This window comes from Tribolium madens, unplaced genomic scaffold (assembly GCF_015345945.1).
Source record: "Tribolium madens isolate multiple individuals breed KSU strain unplaced genomic scaffold, Tmad_KSU_1.1 Scaffold_3;HRSCAF=73;Tcas5.2_LG2, whole genome shotgun sequence".
NCBI lineage: Eukaryota > Metazoa > Arthropoda > Insecta > Coleoptera > Tenebrionidae > Tribolium > Tribolium madens.
In genome coordinates, this window is record NW_025401006.1 from 2,276,372 (window position 1) to 2,293,235 (window position 16,864).

The window sequence follows — 16,864 nt, forward strand, 5'->3', positions numbered from 1 at the left end:
AAATGTCTTAATTGGGTCATTATGCCAGCGACAAACAAACAATCATCAATATAGTTTTATAAAATAAATTGGTAATTCATCATTAAGGTAGCCAATGTTTTAGATTTACTGTTTTAGTTTAAGTTAGAAATTGTATATAATCAAATTATTTTTATAATAAATCGAGTTTTTATAATAGTACAACAGCGACTGTTATTTGCTCCACAACCCTTAAGCTTCGCCGAACAGTACAATTACACAGCCTCGTCACAGTGCCATAAGTGTGATTCTTTACACCTACAAAAGATAATAAAACGCAATAGTTTAAACGCCTAATTGAAATTTATTTTCTTTGGTAGTATTGTTTTCAGTCGCAACGATTGCTGATATTAATCGAATTTCGATCCAATGGATGGGTCCATTCATCACAGTCTTTTCGACGCTTGTTAAGTGACCCTGTCGATGAGGACAATAGCAGGCGCGGTTCGACACATCACTGTCGACCCCCTAAGACAATAGGCCGCTTGGTAAGTCATCGCTCAATTTAATCCTGCTATGAAGTTATAACGCCGAAGTTCGGTGGGCACGAGTTCGATTCATCTAAAGTTTATCAGTGTAAATCTACCTGTTTGTTCATAAAAGTTCACAACCGCCTGTAATTATTACGCCGACCATCGAAGCAATATCTCGAAATAAGGGCCAGATAATTCGGAGGGGACGAGAGACTCGGCTAATACTAGGGCAGCGCGATGGCTATAAATCATCCCTTGCACATAAGAATGCAAGACTTCCTCACAGATAGCGAACTTTGAAATATGAGCCAGAAAGTTGGGCTGTAATTTTCTGCCTAATAATTATATAAGTCTTCCAAATATATGACCGTAATTAAAAATTATAATGGCATTATCTTGATTGCACGTGTGGCAACTTATTAATTATTTGCAACAATAAATATTTCATTCAAGTTTGTCTTGCGCCCCCTTTCACATCCCACTACGCCCAATTTAAATATTAACATTAAACTCTTCGTCTCTCGTCTCAAAAATTACTTGCTACAGATGCCATTTCGGCCTAACACAGAGGAAAAACAAACACTAAACACGGAATTTCTGTCGGACGCGATAATAACTCGCGGCCCGCCGCCATAAATCTGAGCTTTAACTACGATGGTGACCCGCACTCGCAAAAAAAACAAAAACCGACCACTAGACTCCAAATTATAGGCTGTCAAATGTATCCGGCCGAGAATTTCATTCCCCGATATCTGGCATTATACAACATAGATTAAACATGTTTGTAAAAGATTCAATAAGAAGAGACAATTTTATAACGCTACAAATTATATGGTGGGTGATGGCGACTTCAATGCTCGGTTAGGCAGCAAGTTTTTACTCCACTGATGTCTGACATGTTTGCTTGACGTATTTTTTTGAACGATTATGTTTTGGTGAGAGTTTAACATGTTTGTTATAAGTTTTCAACAAATTTAGTTGACAGATCGTTAAGTCTAACCACAATGATAATATTTCACCCAATTAATGACTTTCAAAATATGCAGAAAATTATTCTACCCAAATTGTTACGTGCCACTGTATGCTGCGCTTATATAAATGATGAATGAGAGTAAGATTATTAATGCCGATAAACATTATTAAGCGACGTTTTAAAATTAATAGATGAACACCTTGGATATACGGAAAATTTCCAAACAACATGATAATATATTACACCGGCAAATAAATTAAACAGAAACAGTGTTAAACAAACAAACAAACAGAAAAAAGCGGTAATGGGTGTCTCCTCAAGAAAAAGCGTTTCGTCCAACAATAAAATTGCCTCGGCCCGAGTTGGGTGACGGTAAGAATTATTTAGTTAGCACACAAGAATGATAGTAGTTATGGTGAAAGAAGGTGCGTCTGGTGATTATAATTCCGTCGTGGTAGAGGAACAATAAACAGGGACGTCGAGCCTGCTGCATCATTACTGCAGCTCAGGATAATTCGATAAATGGCTACGTACCTACCTACTTTAGTAGTGTGCACAATTACGAAATTAAAATAGATGATACATTTTCACAGTAAAAGTCATCTTGCATGTTGTCTTTCATCAAGCAAGACCATCTAAAAATGAAAAAAGACAGAACATAAGATCATTTAGGGAAAATTGCGTGGTACACTCGAACAAATTGAATTTTATACCAAGAATCATGAAAATCGACATGTTTATGATAATTGAACAAATAAAATGCGACCAGAAAACTTAAAATCAGACTTTATTCGAAAGACGGGAATGCGTGTCGCCATATTTACGACTACTAATATAGGTATGTAAAATGCTACTCGAATGCGCGACCAGGACGAAACAGGATGTGTCTGGGCGGTTATAGATATCAGGATTAAAAAATAAAAACAAGCAATTATGAGAAACATCGTCAATGGCGGAGGTGAACCGCTATATACGAAACGAGTTGATTAAGAATCACAATCGAAAAAGTTTCGATTTGATATCGGTAATTTAAGCCTTGATGATTAATTCTGAATAGAACCAATTAAGATGCTGCTATCGAATTCGTCTCATCGGTCACCTTATGGATTAAACAGCCGGGTTTCAAGCGTGGAGAACCAAGCGGACGCTTAACCGGCTGTCTCATAATGGTGCATTCGTGTAGAATATCCTTTTTGGCGGGTTGTAACTTCCGCCCAATGGTTGCCGGGTTAGTCAATTGGAAATCATTTGTCTACCCTCGTATGATATTCACGTTTTCAACACTGTTTCATTAAAACAAAACGACAAACAATGAGTTTTGTTTTTTGAATAAGATTTCAAGAAAAATTACATCTGATAAATTTAATAAAGAATTTACGCAACTATTGTAGTTTAAAGTAGGGATGATAAAATCCTTGCTGACTGTCACTGGTTTATAAAAAACAAAAGCTAGTAATAAAGTAAATAATACTGATTTGCTAAGTGAAATATTCTAAATGCTAAATGAAATAATCTTGATGCTAAGTAGGAATGCTAAGTATTAATACTATATGTGCTGTGTGTAAAAAATATGGAACAAATTTTTATCTTTTAAGGTAGGTATTAAGCACTCAAAGTCACTCACTGAACAATCCTATATCTACTTACATATGTATATGTATTATTAGTATTTATTATTATTAAATATGGTGACACTTCATTACTAAACAACTAGCTACAATAATTGAGAGGTATACATTTTTTATATTGTTACTACTGCAATAAAAACACATCATTCTCTAGGTTAAAAGACTCTTCATGCCTGTTTTCACCATTCCCCAGCAATGGCCACTTTTTTTTTTAATTTACTTTTGTTATTGTTTAGTTTATAATAAAACTTCATTATCTTCATTCTCTAGCGCTTAGTAATTTGTTTTAGTGTTTAGTATGTTCACCTAGCCTTTAATATTTTCACTTACCAAATGTACTTAGCATTTAGTTTAATAACTTAGCGTTTAATTTTTTTCCAAAAACAAAATTCTTTGCAACATTATTATAATATCTGTATTTTCGACGCGTTTCAATTTCATAATACATATACATAGAGAGCAGCACAATCTAAGAAAATTGAAGATATAAAATTTCAATCAACATCATAAAATTACAACAATCTGTAAAATAACTAAGCTTAATATATTAATCTGATAGCAGTTTTAGTATCAGATGAGACTAATTAGCAATAAAATTGTCATACAGCATTGGCATGAGAGTAAAACATGTTTCACGATGAAATAATGATGTTTTAAACTAAGACCATGAAGCGATAGATAACTTTTTGCCGGCACTCATCGTACATGTTACCCTCAATTTCTCTGCGGTCTTCCTTTCATCACGCAGAACAATCAGTTCATCCGATAAACATCCAGTTGCGCGTATCGCGGTCGCCAGGTGAAACCTTTGTTTATATTGGTAGTGTCATGAATTCAATGTCACGGTTAGATGATGGACTCGCCGCCGACTGGGCCAGTCACCGGATAGGTAGATAATTTGTCTAAATTTGGAGCGGTCACGGCGGCTGACTATCTCAAAAAATTAATTGTTTTAATGAAATTTACGGCAAAACGAAAGGAAACGTTCCAACCGAAGGCGATTACTTTCTACACGGAAAATTTCGTGTTAATAGAAGTCGATTTATAACAAGGTTTTTCGTCTTTTTAGTTCGCACCCTTATGGGATAAGAGTGATGGTTCGATTCGAATTTGACGGCTCTCTTGAATAAGTAACGTGTTTCGTCGATAATGATGCATGCGGGCCCATTTGTACAGCTGACGTTCGATCATAACATTTGCAATGGTTACATTACCACCTACTAGGCGCCTGCATACGCAGACTCATGAAGCTACTGCGTAAATGGCACGTAATTACCGCACCTCTTATGTATTCACTTACTATTCGAACGAAATAAAGAACATTATCATCATAATAACCATTTCAAAGATAAGTCCCATAGATCTATCTCATCAATCCCTCGTTGAGAATTAACTCTTTTCGCTGATTCTAATAAATTAAGCTTCTAATATGATAACAAGAGACTTAAAGTCGCTACTCTATATACAAATTACCAGTCATGCACGACTTTAAAAACACAAAACACAAGTTTTATCAGTCTCACAAAATTTTTAAATTGACCGCGATTATCTCTCCAACTGGAGTTTTGGGCCGACACAAACATCATAAATTGTTGATATTAGATTCAAAAACTGACCATCAAAAGTGCTACAACTAATTAACTCCAGCTCTGCGCCACGGATACTTAATAATATGCAAATGTCTGAACGGACACTTGTTGGAATGATAATTTGGATGTAATCATCCAGCACCGGTGGTGAGTTATTGACCAACCGGGGGTTCCTCCACGGGTGCTCAGCTGTAAATGGTTCAACTTTTCTGTTTCTAAACAGTGCAAATTTTTCGTTTTTGTAAGACGTTGTTGATAATTAAGAAAATTCTTTCACCATATAAGTCAAGTTAATGACGATTCCTGGATGAATCGATAAGTTTAAAATATCAATAGATAACGTTAAATTAATTTTAATTGGGCCATTCTGTATCAAACCCATACGTTTCTGAAGAGCTTTGCCGACGATAAAATATAAATAGCGTCGATTACAACAGATCGGAACAGCAATCGGTTTCACAATATCGTTAATTAAAGTCCTCATATCTATACATAACGATAACTATCAACTGTGTCACCATCAAAGAGATTACAAAATTATACCATTTGACAACTGCAAGATGATGTAACATTTTTGAAAAGTGAAATTCATTCTAGTAAAAGTGCATTAAAGCTTTCAACGAAAATATAGCAAATCCAGTAAAATCACTACCTATTCACCAACCCCACCTGTTTGTAGTTTAGCAGCTATCGAAACAAATGTTTCTTTGGTCAGACGTTGGTAAATCTTCAAATGTCACTTCAAAAACCATAAGTTAGCAATGGGTAAAGCGTCAACGGCGACGACTTCTGGTAATTTATTGCTCTTCCTAAGTGTACACACAGCAAAGAACAGGTAGGCCATATCCGTTTACAAAAGAAGTCAGTCAAAGAACTCGTAATGTTTGCTTACATGCAAACACACAAAGAAGTGTTATATTTCCAGTAAAATATAAGTCACGCAATTCTCACAATAAACAAATTCATCATTTTCACTCTGTTGGTATGAAAGATCGTGTGTAATGATCAAATGAAAAAAACCGTCAACACCCTCGACCATTTGTTGGTTTGGTCATCATCAAACAAGCCGACCCATTATGCACGCATTACACGACAATCGCTACTACCTGACTTGTTTGCTTACACGAATTTCCAAGAGAAACTTTAAAATTTAAATAAGCTTCTTCGTGTAAATATCACCACCCTAGTTCGTGGGTGTCCTTCTCACTCAATAAAAAAATAAATATACAAGAAATGGGTCATAATTGGTAAGATAATGGTTGATAACGGGCCGTGAAAGGAGGTATTTGACTACAGGTTTGGGTCATAAAAAGGACTAGGACGTGTTCCAAAAACCGACAGCTGCCTTTGCTTTACTAATATAATGCCGCTCCATTGTATAAAAAACGAAAGGATGTTGGCTATTCAACATTTCCTCCCTTAGCGCAACTCGCTATAATAAAACACTTGCAATTTTTATAAATACTTTTTGGTGGCCATTATATGTCATTAAATATATAAGAGTGGGCAGTATAAAGTGTAGGCATGTATCTACCAGCACAAGTTACAAGCAGAAGTAAGAACAGAAAAATGCTCCCCCATGGTATAAAACGTTCCTAAATCAAAAAACGCACAAAGCCCAGAAACAGCAATCGTGATTCAAGTGGTAAACAAGTTTCAAATAAAACTTACCCATCGCGCCCGAACATTATGCCGTCTGGTTGAGGACAAAAACCTCTCTTCTGCTTACCTGCAACCAAAAAGCAAATTAAATTACTATATTCAGTCTCTTTATATGCATTAGTTATTTCATTTTTATGGACTAACATTCCGTTCGAAGTCATTCTCTTCGAACCGGGCCGTTGTAAATCGTTCTGCTTAACAAAATTAATACCGGTACGTGGTTGCTTATATGTAAGTGTTAAATACCTTGCGAAAAAAATCGCCTTAAAAGCAACAAGAATAAATTGGCTCCCAGGCGCAAGGAATTTCCACGATGGCCAAATAATTAAATGTTGGCAGACTTTTATCGAAACTGCCGCACAAAAATGCAAATAAAGTTCAACTGCCATCAATTTACGTTTCTTCCACCAATATTGCAGGTACAACATCGGCGGCAAAGTCGATCAGTCGCGTTGAAATTTCCCATCAAGAGTCGTTCATTAGGACGTTGTTACCTTCACTTCACTTGACGTTATCTCAACTACTGATATCGAAACTTGTTGCAACGAGAATTTCAATCTGTCTAATCAATTTCTCCGCAATGCCAATAGAAGAAAATTAGAAAATCTCCTGGTGGCAGGCTATTATAGGCCAGGAGCGGTCCGCATTGAAATATTATCATCCATTACAGGTATCTTAACTAGCACCTATTTATTTGTTTTATTTAACACAGGGATGTTTTAATATTCTTTAAAAGATGGCTTTTTCGTGTTGTGAGATTCTTGAAGCTCGTTATTAATTGGGCAATAACGCGCATCGCTTCGAGTTCGCTGTTGTTTATTACCGTATCCCGCTGAACAACTTTTGCGACAATCTTGCTTAATTTTAGTTTGGTTAAATAATAATATTTAAAAATGCGAATCTGGCATAAAAAAATAAGTCCTAATTCGCATTTAACAAAATTTTTAATTGGCGACAATCGCCAAACCGTTTTCTAACCTACCATTTAAATCTCCACCCACTCTATACATAGCCTAATCATGTACCTACCTACCAGATGATTGATATTCTACAACACCGGCGTGTCATATCTCCTATTAAAAGATTCACTCGTTACTTTTAATTAGATTTGGTCCAAGATGGTGAACTAATTAGCTAAGGTATTTACAATTCGATCACTCCAATAAATGTCTTAACAATTTGCTAATAAGTCTTCGCGGGAGAGAAGCAAACTGAAAAACGTGTTAATTAAAAAAAATAAATTTGGTGATTTCAACGGGCGGTCAAACAGAAAACTCGGTGCCTGAAAATCGCATTGCTGACAATTTTTTAATGTTCCTCCGAGTCTGTCTATTCTTGCATCGGTATTAGTAAAGAGCGGGGAGAAGTAGCAAAGACCGGCGGAGAGGTGAGGAATAAGTGGCCTTGTGTGAGGGACCGCAGTCAAGCTCAGAGCACCGGTCGAGACGGACACGGTATGCAAGAAGACATCGTTACGTCCGCATACAATGGTGTAGTTTTTAGTCTTTTAAACTATGGGCACCACAGTGGTGTGTGCGGTGTTATTCGGCGCCGTCTTCGGTGTGCTCTCAGCGTCCCTGAGCAAGGCGCTACGCTACCAGGCGCCAGACGAATGCAAGTGGGTGGTAGTGGACAGCGGTACCGAAGACGACGTCGCACTAGTCTGTCGCTTGCAAACAATCAACAGTGAATTGGAAAATACAAACTTCAGCGTCATCCAGCCCCAGCACACTGTCAGATTACGGCTCGAATGCAGCGACGCTTTGTTTTTTCAAAGCTCGTTGAGCGCCGGCAGCTTTAAGCCGCTAGTCGAACTCCGGGAGCTTTCCATCGAGTATTGCAAGATCGGTAACCTCTCCGACGGAGCTTTCCGGGGTCTGAAAGAGCTCCGCAATCTCACAGTACGGACTCATAACACGGATTGGTCAGCCATGACCCTGGAAGTGTCGCCGAACGCGTTCACGGACGAGTTGCGTCTACTAGAACGGCTAGATCTCGGTGAAAACAACATGTGGAGTTTACCGGACGGTGTGCTGTGTCCCTTGTATGCGTTGGAAGTGCTCAATTTGACTCGGAATCGGTTACGCGAGGTGTCTAGTTTTCGGTTTGCGCACAACCCGTCGGAGAGCTGCGGCTTCAACTTGCGACTTCTTGATCTTTCACGTAACAACATAGACAGGCTTCCATCCAGCCAATTTTCCGCGCTGTCACGTCTTCAAAAGCTCTACCTTCAAGGAAACGGACTCACACATTTGGCAGATCGTGCACTCGAAGGACTAGTAGCACTAAACGTCCTCAAATTAGCCGACAACCGATTAGTCAGCTTACCACCAGAATTATTTTCCGACACGAAAGATATCAGAGAAATGTATTTACAAAATAATTCAATAAATGTCCTAGCACCAGGACTCTTTAGTGAGTTAACCCAATTACTTGTACTGGATTTATCTCACAACGAACTCACAGCTGATTGGATAAACGCAGCCACTTTTGCAGGCCTAGTTCGCCTTGTAGTTCTAGACATTTCCCATAACAGAATAACGAAATTGGAACAATCAGTATTTCGTGACTTGTATAGTCTCCAAATACTTCGCTTGAATGATAATTTTATCGAGAACATACCTGAAAATACATTTTCAGCTCTTTACAACCTGCACACATTAATTATCTCCAACAATAAGATAACTAAAATTGAAAGTGATACGTTCAATGGACTTTACGTGTTATCACTACTGTCATTAGATAATAACAGAATATCATGGATACATCAAGAAGCACTGAAGAATTGTTCCAGTTTACAAGACCTCCATCTTAACGGTAACAAATTAGTGCAAGTGCCTGAAGTGTTATACAACGTACCCATGCTGAAAACGTTAGATCTGGGAGAGAATCACATAGACGTTATAACGAACGAAACTTTTCGTGACATGAATCAGATGTACGGTTTACGATTAACCGAAAATAACATTGGAAATATATCGAAAGGGGTTTTCGATAAAATGACAGCTCTGAAAATACTGAACCTTTCCCGAAACAAAATACAAAAAGTTGCAGCAGGTGCATTCGACGCAAACGTAAATTTGCAAGCGATTCGTTTGGATGGCAATTATCTAACGGACATTCAAGAATTATTCACCAAATTACCGAGTTTGGTATGGCTGAATATTTCTGACAATCAACTAAAATGGTTCGACTATGCCCTAATACCAACCGGCTTGCAATGGCTCGATATCCACTCCAATCAAATTGAAGAATTGGGCAATTTCTTTGAAATCGAATCAAGCCTCTCTCTGAGCACATTCGATGCCAGCGCTAACAAGCTAACCGAAATCACCGGAAGTGCAATTCCCAACAGTGTGGAGGTACTGTTTCTCAACGACAATTTAATTTCAAAAGTACAGTCTTATACGTTTTTCAAAAAACCGAACTTAACTCGTGTAGATCTATTTGGAAATAAAATTACAAGTTTGGATCCGAATGCCCTCAGGATTTCTTCTGTGCCTCCAGACAAACCTTTGCCGGAATTTTACATCGGTGGTAATCCGTATCAATGCGACTGCACTATGGAATGGCTGCAAAAAGTTAACATTGGAAATCGTAATCGAAATCAACCGAAATTAGTGGACTTGGAAAGCATTTACTGCCAATTATTATATAATCGGGGCCGCACCTATGTTCCTCTTGTAGAAGCAGCTCCTTTTCAGTTCCTTTGTACGTATGAAACGCACTGTTTTGCATTGTGTCACTGCTGTGATTTTGACGCGTGTGATTGTGAAATGACATGTCCGACGAATTGTACCTGCTACCACGATCAATCCTGGTCAGCTAACGTCGTAGATTGTTCCTCTGCTGGGTATGTTTCCAAATTACCCGAGCAAATCCCGATGTATGCAACTCAACTTTATTTAGACGGCAACGATTTACGTTCGTTAAACAGTCACGCATTTATAGGTCGAAAAAGACTTAAGATTTTATTTGTAAATAATTCGAATATTGAAGTTATCCAAAACCGTACGTTCAACGGTCTTAAAGACTTGGAAATCCTTCACTTGGACGAGAACAGAATTGCCGAATTACACGGTTATGAATTCGAAGATCTGGAAAGTCTGCGAGAGATTTTCCTTCAACAAAACCGTATAACGCATATAAACAACACCACTTTTATTGGACTACGACAGCTGCGTATAGTTAGGTTAGACCACAACAGGTTGCATCTGTACGACGTATGGCAATTACCAACCACTATGATCGAGGTGACTTTGGCCTATAACCCCTGGTCTTGCGAATGCGAATTTACGGAAAAACTTCGCGAGTGGATGGTGCGAGGTGACGTAGTATCGGATATCGCGATGGTCCGTTGTGTTTTTAACACAACCGAGATCGATTATTACAGTGAAGACGTTTATTCGGATAATCCGGAGACCGGATTTTACGTGAACCAAGAAAACGGTACGGCGTGTACGGGTCTTCCAAACATCGATAACAGTGTCAACGGTAACCTGACAGCGACAAAAACTATAATCCAACGACAAATAATTCAAGACTATTTGCCACTCCTAGTGATAACTCTTGCCGTTTTCGCGTTTTTGATCATCGTGATTCTGCTGTTGTTCATCTTTCGTCAAGAAGTGCGTGTTTGGTTACATTCTAAGTTCGGCGTTCGCCTTTTCCAGAGGTCATCAGACTTAGATCGCGATGACAGGGACAAATTATTCGACGCTTTCGTGAGTTACAGTTCAAAGGACGAGGCGTGGGTTGCTGAGGTGTTGGCGCCCGCCCTCGAACCTAACTACAAACTTTGCCTCCATTACCGCGACTTCCCTGTAGGGGCCTTCCTGGCCGACACCATTGTACAAGCGGTAGAATCTTCTAAACGCACTATCATGATCCTTTCGGAGAACTTCATCAAGTCGGAGTGGTGCCGTTTCGAGTTCAAATCAGCGCACCATCAGGTGTTACGCGACCGCCGACGCCGATTAATCGTCGTGCTCCTGGGTGAAGTGCCACAGAAGGACCTAGACCCCGACATTCGGCTCTATCTCAAAACTAACGTGTACTTGCAGTGGGGCGACAAACTCTTCTGGGAGAAGCTCAAATTCGCCCTGCCCGACGTGCCCAACAACCAACGACTTAGGGGTTCCATAAGAGGTCCCCACGTACATCATCATGTGCACCGGCACAGCACTAGAGCTCAAGCACCCAACCCGCCCGGGAACGGCGGTACTGGAGGCGGCACAACCCGGACAGTGGCCATCCACATTTGACAGTGATCCTAATTAATGTCAACCAATTGTGATACTACGTAATACAGACTGTGAGTGCAATGTGAGTGCCGGATGTGATAGTCAAACGCCGGGGGTGTGTGTGCGCGAAAGTGTGACGGCTGGACTGACCAAAAAGCCACGTGAGAATTGATGAATGAGTGAATGCAAGGACCCCGGACACTCCGACCCGGAGTATAACACTTGTTGCTGTATATAAGGACTTGTATAGCTAAGTATGTTCAAAACTATGTAAACTTGTAAATATTTATATATTTTTTATATTCGATATTTATTGTTGTAAGTTGTTTACATCTTCTCAAATTTACTTGCCAACTTTGTCTTTTGTACAATCTTTTGTAATACAGTTCATATTTTTTAAAGACCGTACCATAAGTAAATTCTATTTATAAAGTAACATATAATGCCTTTTTTACTGTGAATATAAGAAATAATAAAATCTGAACACTGATTCTTTTTATTCGTTTGTTTTATTTCTATTCAGTCAATTTTAAATCATCACAGATAATAAATCGGCAAAAAATTCGCTTATTAACAACATTAACAAATTCACGGGCGAAATCCCACATGAATAACAAAATGCTTAATAACCTTGTACAATACTCACACTACAATGCTTTGCGTCTCAATTGTTATTAGTTGTTGGTTCACACATTTCAAGTAAAATAATTACACATTTCTGCACTTTTAAATCTGTAACAAGAAATATGACATATGAAAACATAACTCTAGCCAAAGTTTATTATGGTTATTAAATTTGATAAACATATTTACGACTCACGTAAATTCGAAAATAACTATTGCATTATAATAATTATATTCTTTTGTGTAACTGTTTTTGAATTTACGATACAAAATGTGTAATAAAAATCTAAAAATATGCGCTTGTTGAACTAACATAAATTAAATATATGCTCCCTCTTCTTTCTCTGTCACAACTAATAATCATGAATAACCTAACAATAAAATACAAATAACTGTTTTCGTTTCTGACATCCATGCATGACGTTACAGCGCATCTCTTCCTCCAAGTCTTAGAAGAAAACATCCGTTTACACTTTATGGTGTTATAAACGAACTACAGTTTACATTTATGGGACACAGAAGATTTCACGATGGTAGAGATAGAAAACGAAAAAAATTAGTTAATAAATATGGTAATAACAAGCGACCAATAAAAATTCTAATCGTTAACAATAATTCATGATTTAATGAAGCGTCATCGCATATAAATTAAATAAAAATTAAAAATATCTTTTAGTGACAATATTTCAAGTCGGGGATGCCGTGTTATTATTATTAAACACCGGCGATAAACATCAAAAGAAAATTTTTTTTTCAATACACAAACTTAGAGAAATAAATAAAAATTCAACACATTGTGTGGGTCAATTAGTACCTAATTTCTTTAAACACTATCAAGTAATTAAACTTTGTAAAATTCAACGCAAACTTTTATATATTACGACACTAAGTTCTCAAAAAATTCATTATAACAACTGTCACGTTTTTGACCTGTTACATAAAATTCTGCTGAAATAACAGTTTTTCAAAAAATCCACACAGAAAATTGTTATGCTACAAATAATACTCAAGATATAATTACATAACAAAAGCTGCTCAACCTATTTTATTAGTTAGGAAATCAACAAATAATTAATAGCATCTGCTCTTGCTTAAAAAGTAGAAGGTAAGCAATGGTCAAACTAATAATTAAAACCGTGTAGTTATAACTTCAAGTTGACTTTTATAAAACAAACAAAAATAGTTTTATGTCAAGCACCATCATCGAAGTGCTCATACTTCTACTATAATTGTGGTGAATGCTTCATTAACTTGTGGTACTCGAATAGGATCAAATCAAGAAAAAACGTCTTCTACAAAGTAAATAAAATTACAAACTTCTCTTGCGACACCTTGATTTCGATTTGACTCATTTTGAACACAAGGCTGCTGTCCCACGAGTAATAATGAGCTTGAAAAATTTTTTGAAGCAACTAACATATTACATTTCAATGATAACGTGGCTATTAAAATACCGTGCGGTCAAAAAAAAAATTTGAGTGGGCGGTGATTAAAGTCCTTCAGATGGCAATCCTGATTTTTGACATCAAATGTCAGCGGAAACTTTGACAAGTTTGCGTTGTATTCATTTTGAGTGAAATAATGTTCACTTTAGAGCAGAAATTTTTTATTGCTGACACAAGTGGAAAACGGTAAATGGTCATTTTCACTTTCAGTTTGTGTGGAAAATTTCCAGCCCAGATTCCCAGCCAATGTGTTGCCAACTATAGAATTTAATCGACGCCTACTCTAATTATTATTTTTTTGATCGCACGGTATTTCCTTTTAATTAGTTAAATACAGGGTGATGAAAAAAAGGCGCCCACGATTGAAACAGGCGCGTCCTTTTTTATTGAAACATTGTGACCATCATTCCAAAAATAGTCTAAATAGATTCTTTTTAAAAATTAAACAGTTTGTCTAACAGCACAAAGCGGCAATATTGCACAAATTTCTTTTACTAAAAAACTATTTCACTCAGGTATTTTTCGTATCTAGGAAACCTTTTTGACTTTAATGGTTCAAATTTCAATGAACAAACAACAATGAAAATTGATTTTTTTTGTTGCTACTGTTTCCAATAATTGAGTATTACTTGGACATTTTCTGTATCCTAGGATATTTGCAATGTTGCAACATTGATAAATTTTCTTCTAGCCAAGAAATGGTATCCAAACATCTTCAATAAAGTTTATTTCAATAGACTTTTTACACATTTTTTTTAAGAACACCGTCAACAGTATCAAAATCTTGACTTTAACAATGAAATTATTTTAAAATTGTTAATTATATAGATTTCTCTTTTCTAAAAAGGAAAGTCTATATCTTACTTATAAGAGCACAAATCCAATTTTGGTCTTCGAATTCGTCTTTAATAAAAGATCACTTATAACGTGTGGGTTAACACGGGCGCCTTTTTTTCATCATACTGTATAGTAATCGTATTTTTATTTTTGACAAATTTCGGTCTGTCAAAATGACTACTGCAGTTTTAGGGAGCCCGCCTATTTGGATATCGCGCGGGATAGAAACGTGTACCTAGTCTGCGAAGTGTTTTTTAAACATTCTCAATAAATGAGAATCTTGCCGGTCTTTTCGTTAACAATTTAATAATTCTCACCAAATTTTCTAAGGTTTGACTCTCTATAAATTAAAGTTCAAATGCTGTTTGATCACTATGTTTAATTTATTAAAACAAAATATTTTAATATCCACGTTATCTTTGAAATGAAATGTTGGCTGCTTCAAAAAAATTTTCAGGCTCATTATTACTCGTGGGACACCCTGTATGTGCTTATATTTTATTAAGCATAAAAATTAAAATTATAAAGAAAAAAGTGAAAGGCAACGTCCCTAAAATTAATTAACTTTATTCCTTTGAGCAGGAATGAAGTTATTGCTCCAACGAGGTTAACTTAATTGATTAATTAACTTTCATGACACGAACATTTCCGAAACACTGTTGCTTGACATTGCAAATTTTTAATGTTGAATGTATATAAAGTGGTATTTCCGAGGATTTACATAAAAATTACTCTCACACCGAGATGATTTACCGTCAACTTGTCTCATAAAATGACGTTGCACGGTATAAACGTAGATAAAGTGTGAAGCATAATTAATAAGATGTTCCTTTAACAAATTCACTTCGTATAAAAATGCAAATTTAATGTTGTTTCTAGTTCAAGGCGCGCACAACTAAATTAATTTTCAACCATGCCCAAAACAAACAATTTTTCAAATTAATATTTCAAATTCATTTTTACAGCAGTCAAAATTTTCTCAGGCGTAAAACGTAGAGAAATGCATTTATATTTTAAAAAGGCAAAAATCTAACTAATGTCAATCACACAGCTGAAAATCACATTAGTCGCATTACTTTTCTGATTGAAAAACCCAGTGTTAACGTGAATAGTAATTTAATTGTAATAGATAACGACTCTGTGAAAGTACTAGTCATTGTTGGCTGTACAATGTTTTTGCTACGGAATGTCTAATTAAGCGTTCAATTGATTCTTTTCGTTTTAAATCAGGCGTTATGCGTTGTTCCTCTTCCGCCTCCAAAGCGAAAGTTTGTTTGAAAGACAGGGGATGTGTAACTCTTAAATCATCTACGATAAGCTGTCTGTAAATTTTTTTACGCCAACGCCCATTCCTTTGTTATTCTTCACACTGCTAATGTCATACGATGATTATTTGCACATTCAAATCTTGATACACAAAAAGTTACTTTCACACCTCTATCCGACTTAGTCATGAATTAGGCATTTTGACTATTATTCAATGGCATTTTGCACCAGAGAAAAAACCTTGAGCCAATATTCGTAAAATGAGAAGAAAAGAAACATTCTAGCTTTTGAATGTTTGTGCATTTAATATTAAATTCATTTAAACAATGTTCAAGTACCTACTAATTGTAAATTAAACTTACGAAAATCTAAATTAAACCGCAAATGTCTGCTTGAACGTAAATGTACTGTACTGTTTATGATAAAATAATATTCCAGATGTATAGAAAAATCGTTTTCCTAAGACCTATTAAATATTTTATTACTTTTAAGTTAAATTCAGTATTGTTAAGAGTAAACCAGAGGGTAAACAAATCATAAATTAGTGGAACCCACCCGGACCGAGAAACCAAGGAAACAGGTCAATTTTTAACAGGGCCGGATTACTTACTTTCTTTTCGTCTAAAATACTTACAATATTTTAATAGTTTTTGATGTAGTTGTTATTAAAGTCTAGTATTTTAAGAAATTTAAAAAAAGCCGGGTAGTTAATAACAAGCTGTTATTAAATAAAGTTGATTGTAAAAAAAAACATATACAAGATCATCAGTATCATTAGACATAAACATTTTTTCCATGTTCCTGGTTACTTACTCTATATAGCATTTTTCTTTGGGGCGCGAGTTCTGGAGCACCCTATATAATTTCAGTAAGTTTTGCTTATTTTGACTATTTGCTCAAAAACAACATACTTGAGAATGTCATATTTGCGATATTACCACCTTAATATACGAGACACACCGGATATAAGTAACGCTTTAAAATTAGAGCTTATGCAAACATCGCTAATCTCACCTAAAGCAGGAAGAGGAAGCGGATTTGGTTTGTGTACTAAAACAACGGTACTTAAATTCGTTGAAAATATTGTTTTGTTCTATTTTAATCAA

At 36.3% G+C, this 16,864-nt stretch overlaps 2 protein-coding genes across 2 annotated transcripts in view; one reads left to right on the forward strand and one right to left on the reverse strand.

Annotated features, from left to right (window-relative positions):
- Positions 1–16,864, reverse strand: part of LOC123008006 (lysine-specific histone demethylase 1A) — a 96,603-nt gene that overhangs the window by 51,496 nt on the left and 28,243 nt on the right. The gene's annotated exons all lie outside the window — the stretch shown is intronic.
- Positions 7,775–12,085, forward strand: LOC123008005 (toll-like receptor Tollo). The gene has a single exon (XM_044403573.1). It carries the CDS (start codon positions 7,858–7,860, stop codon positions 11,605–11,607), a length of 3,750 nt encoding a protein of 1,249 aa, XP_044259508.1. The 5' UTR covers positions 7,775–7,857; the 3' UTR covers positions 11,608–12,085.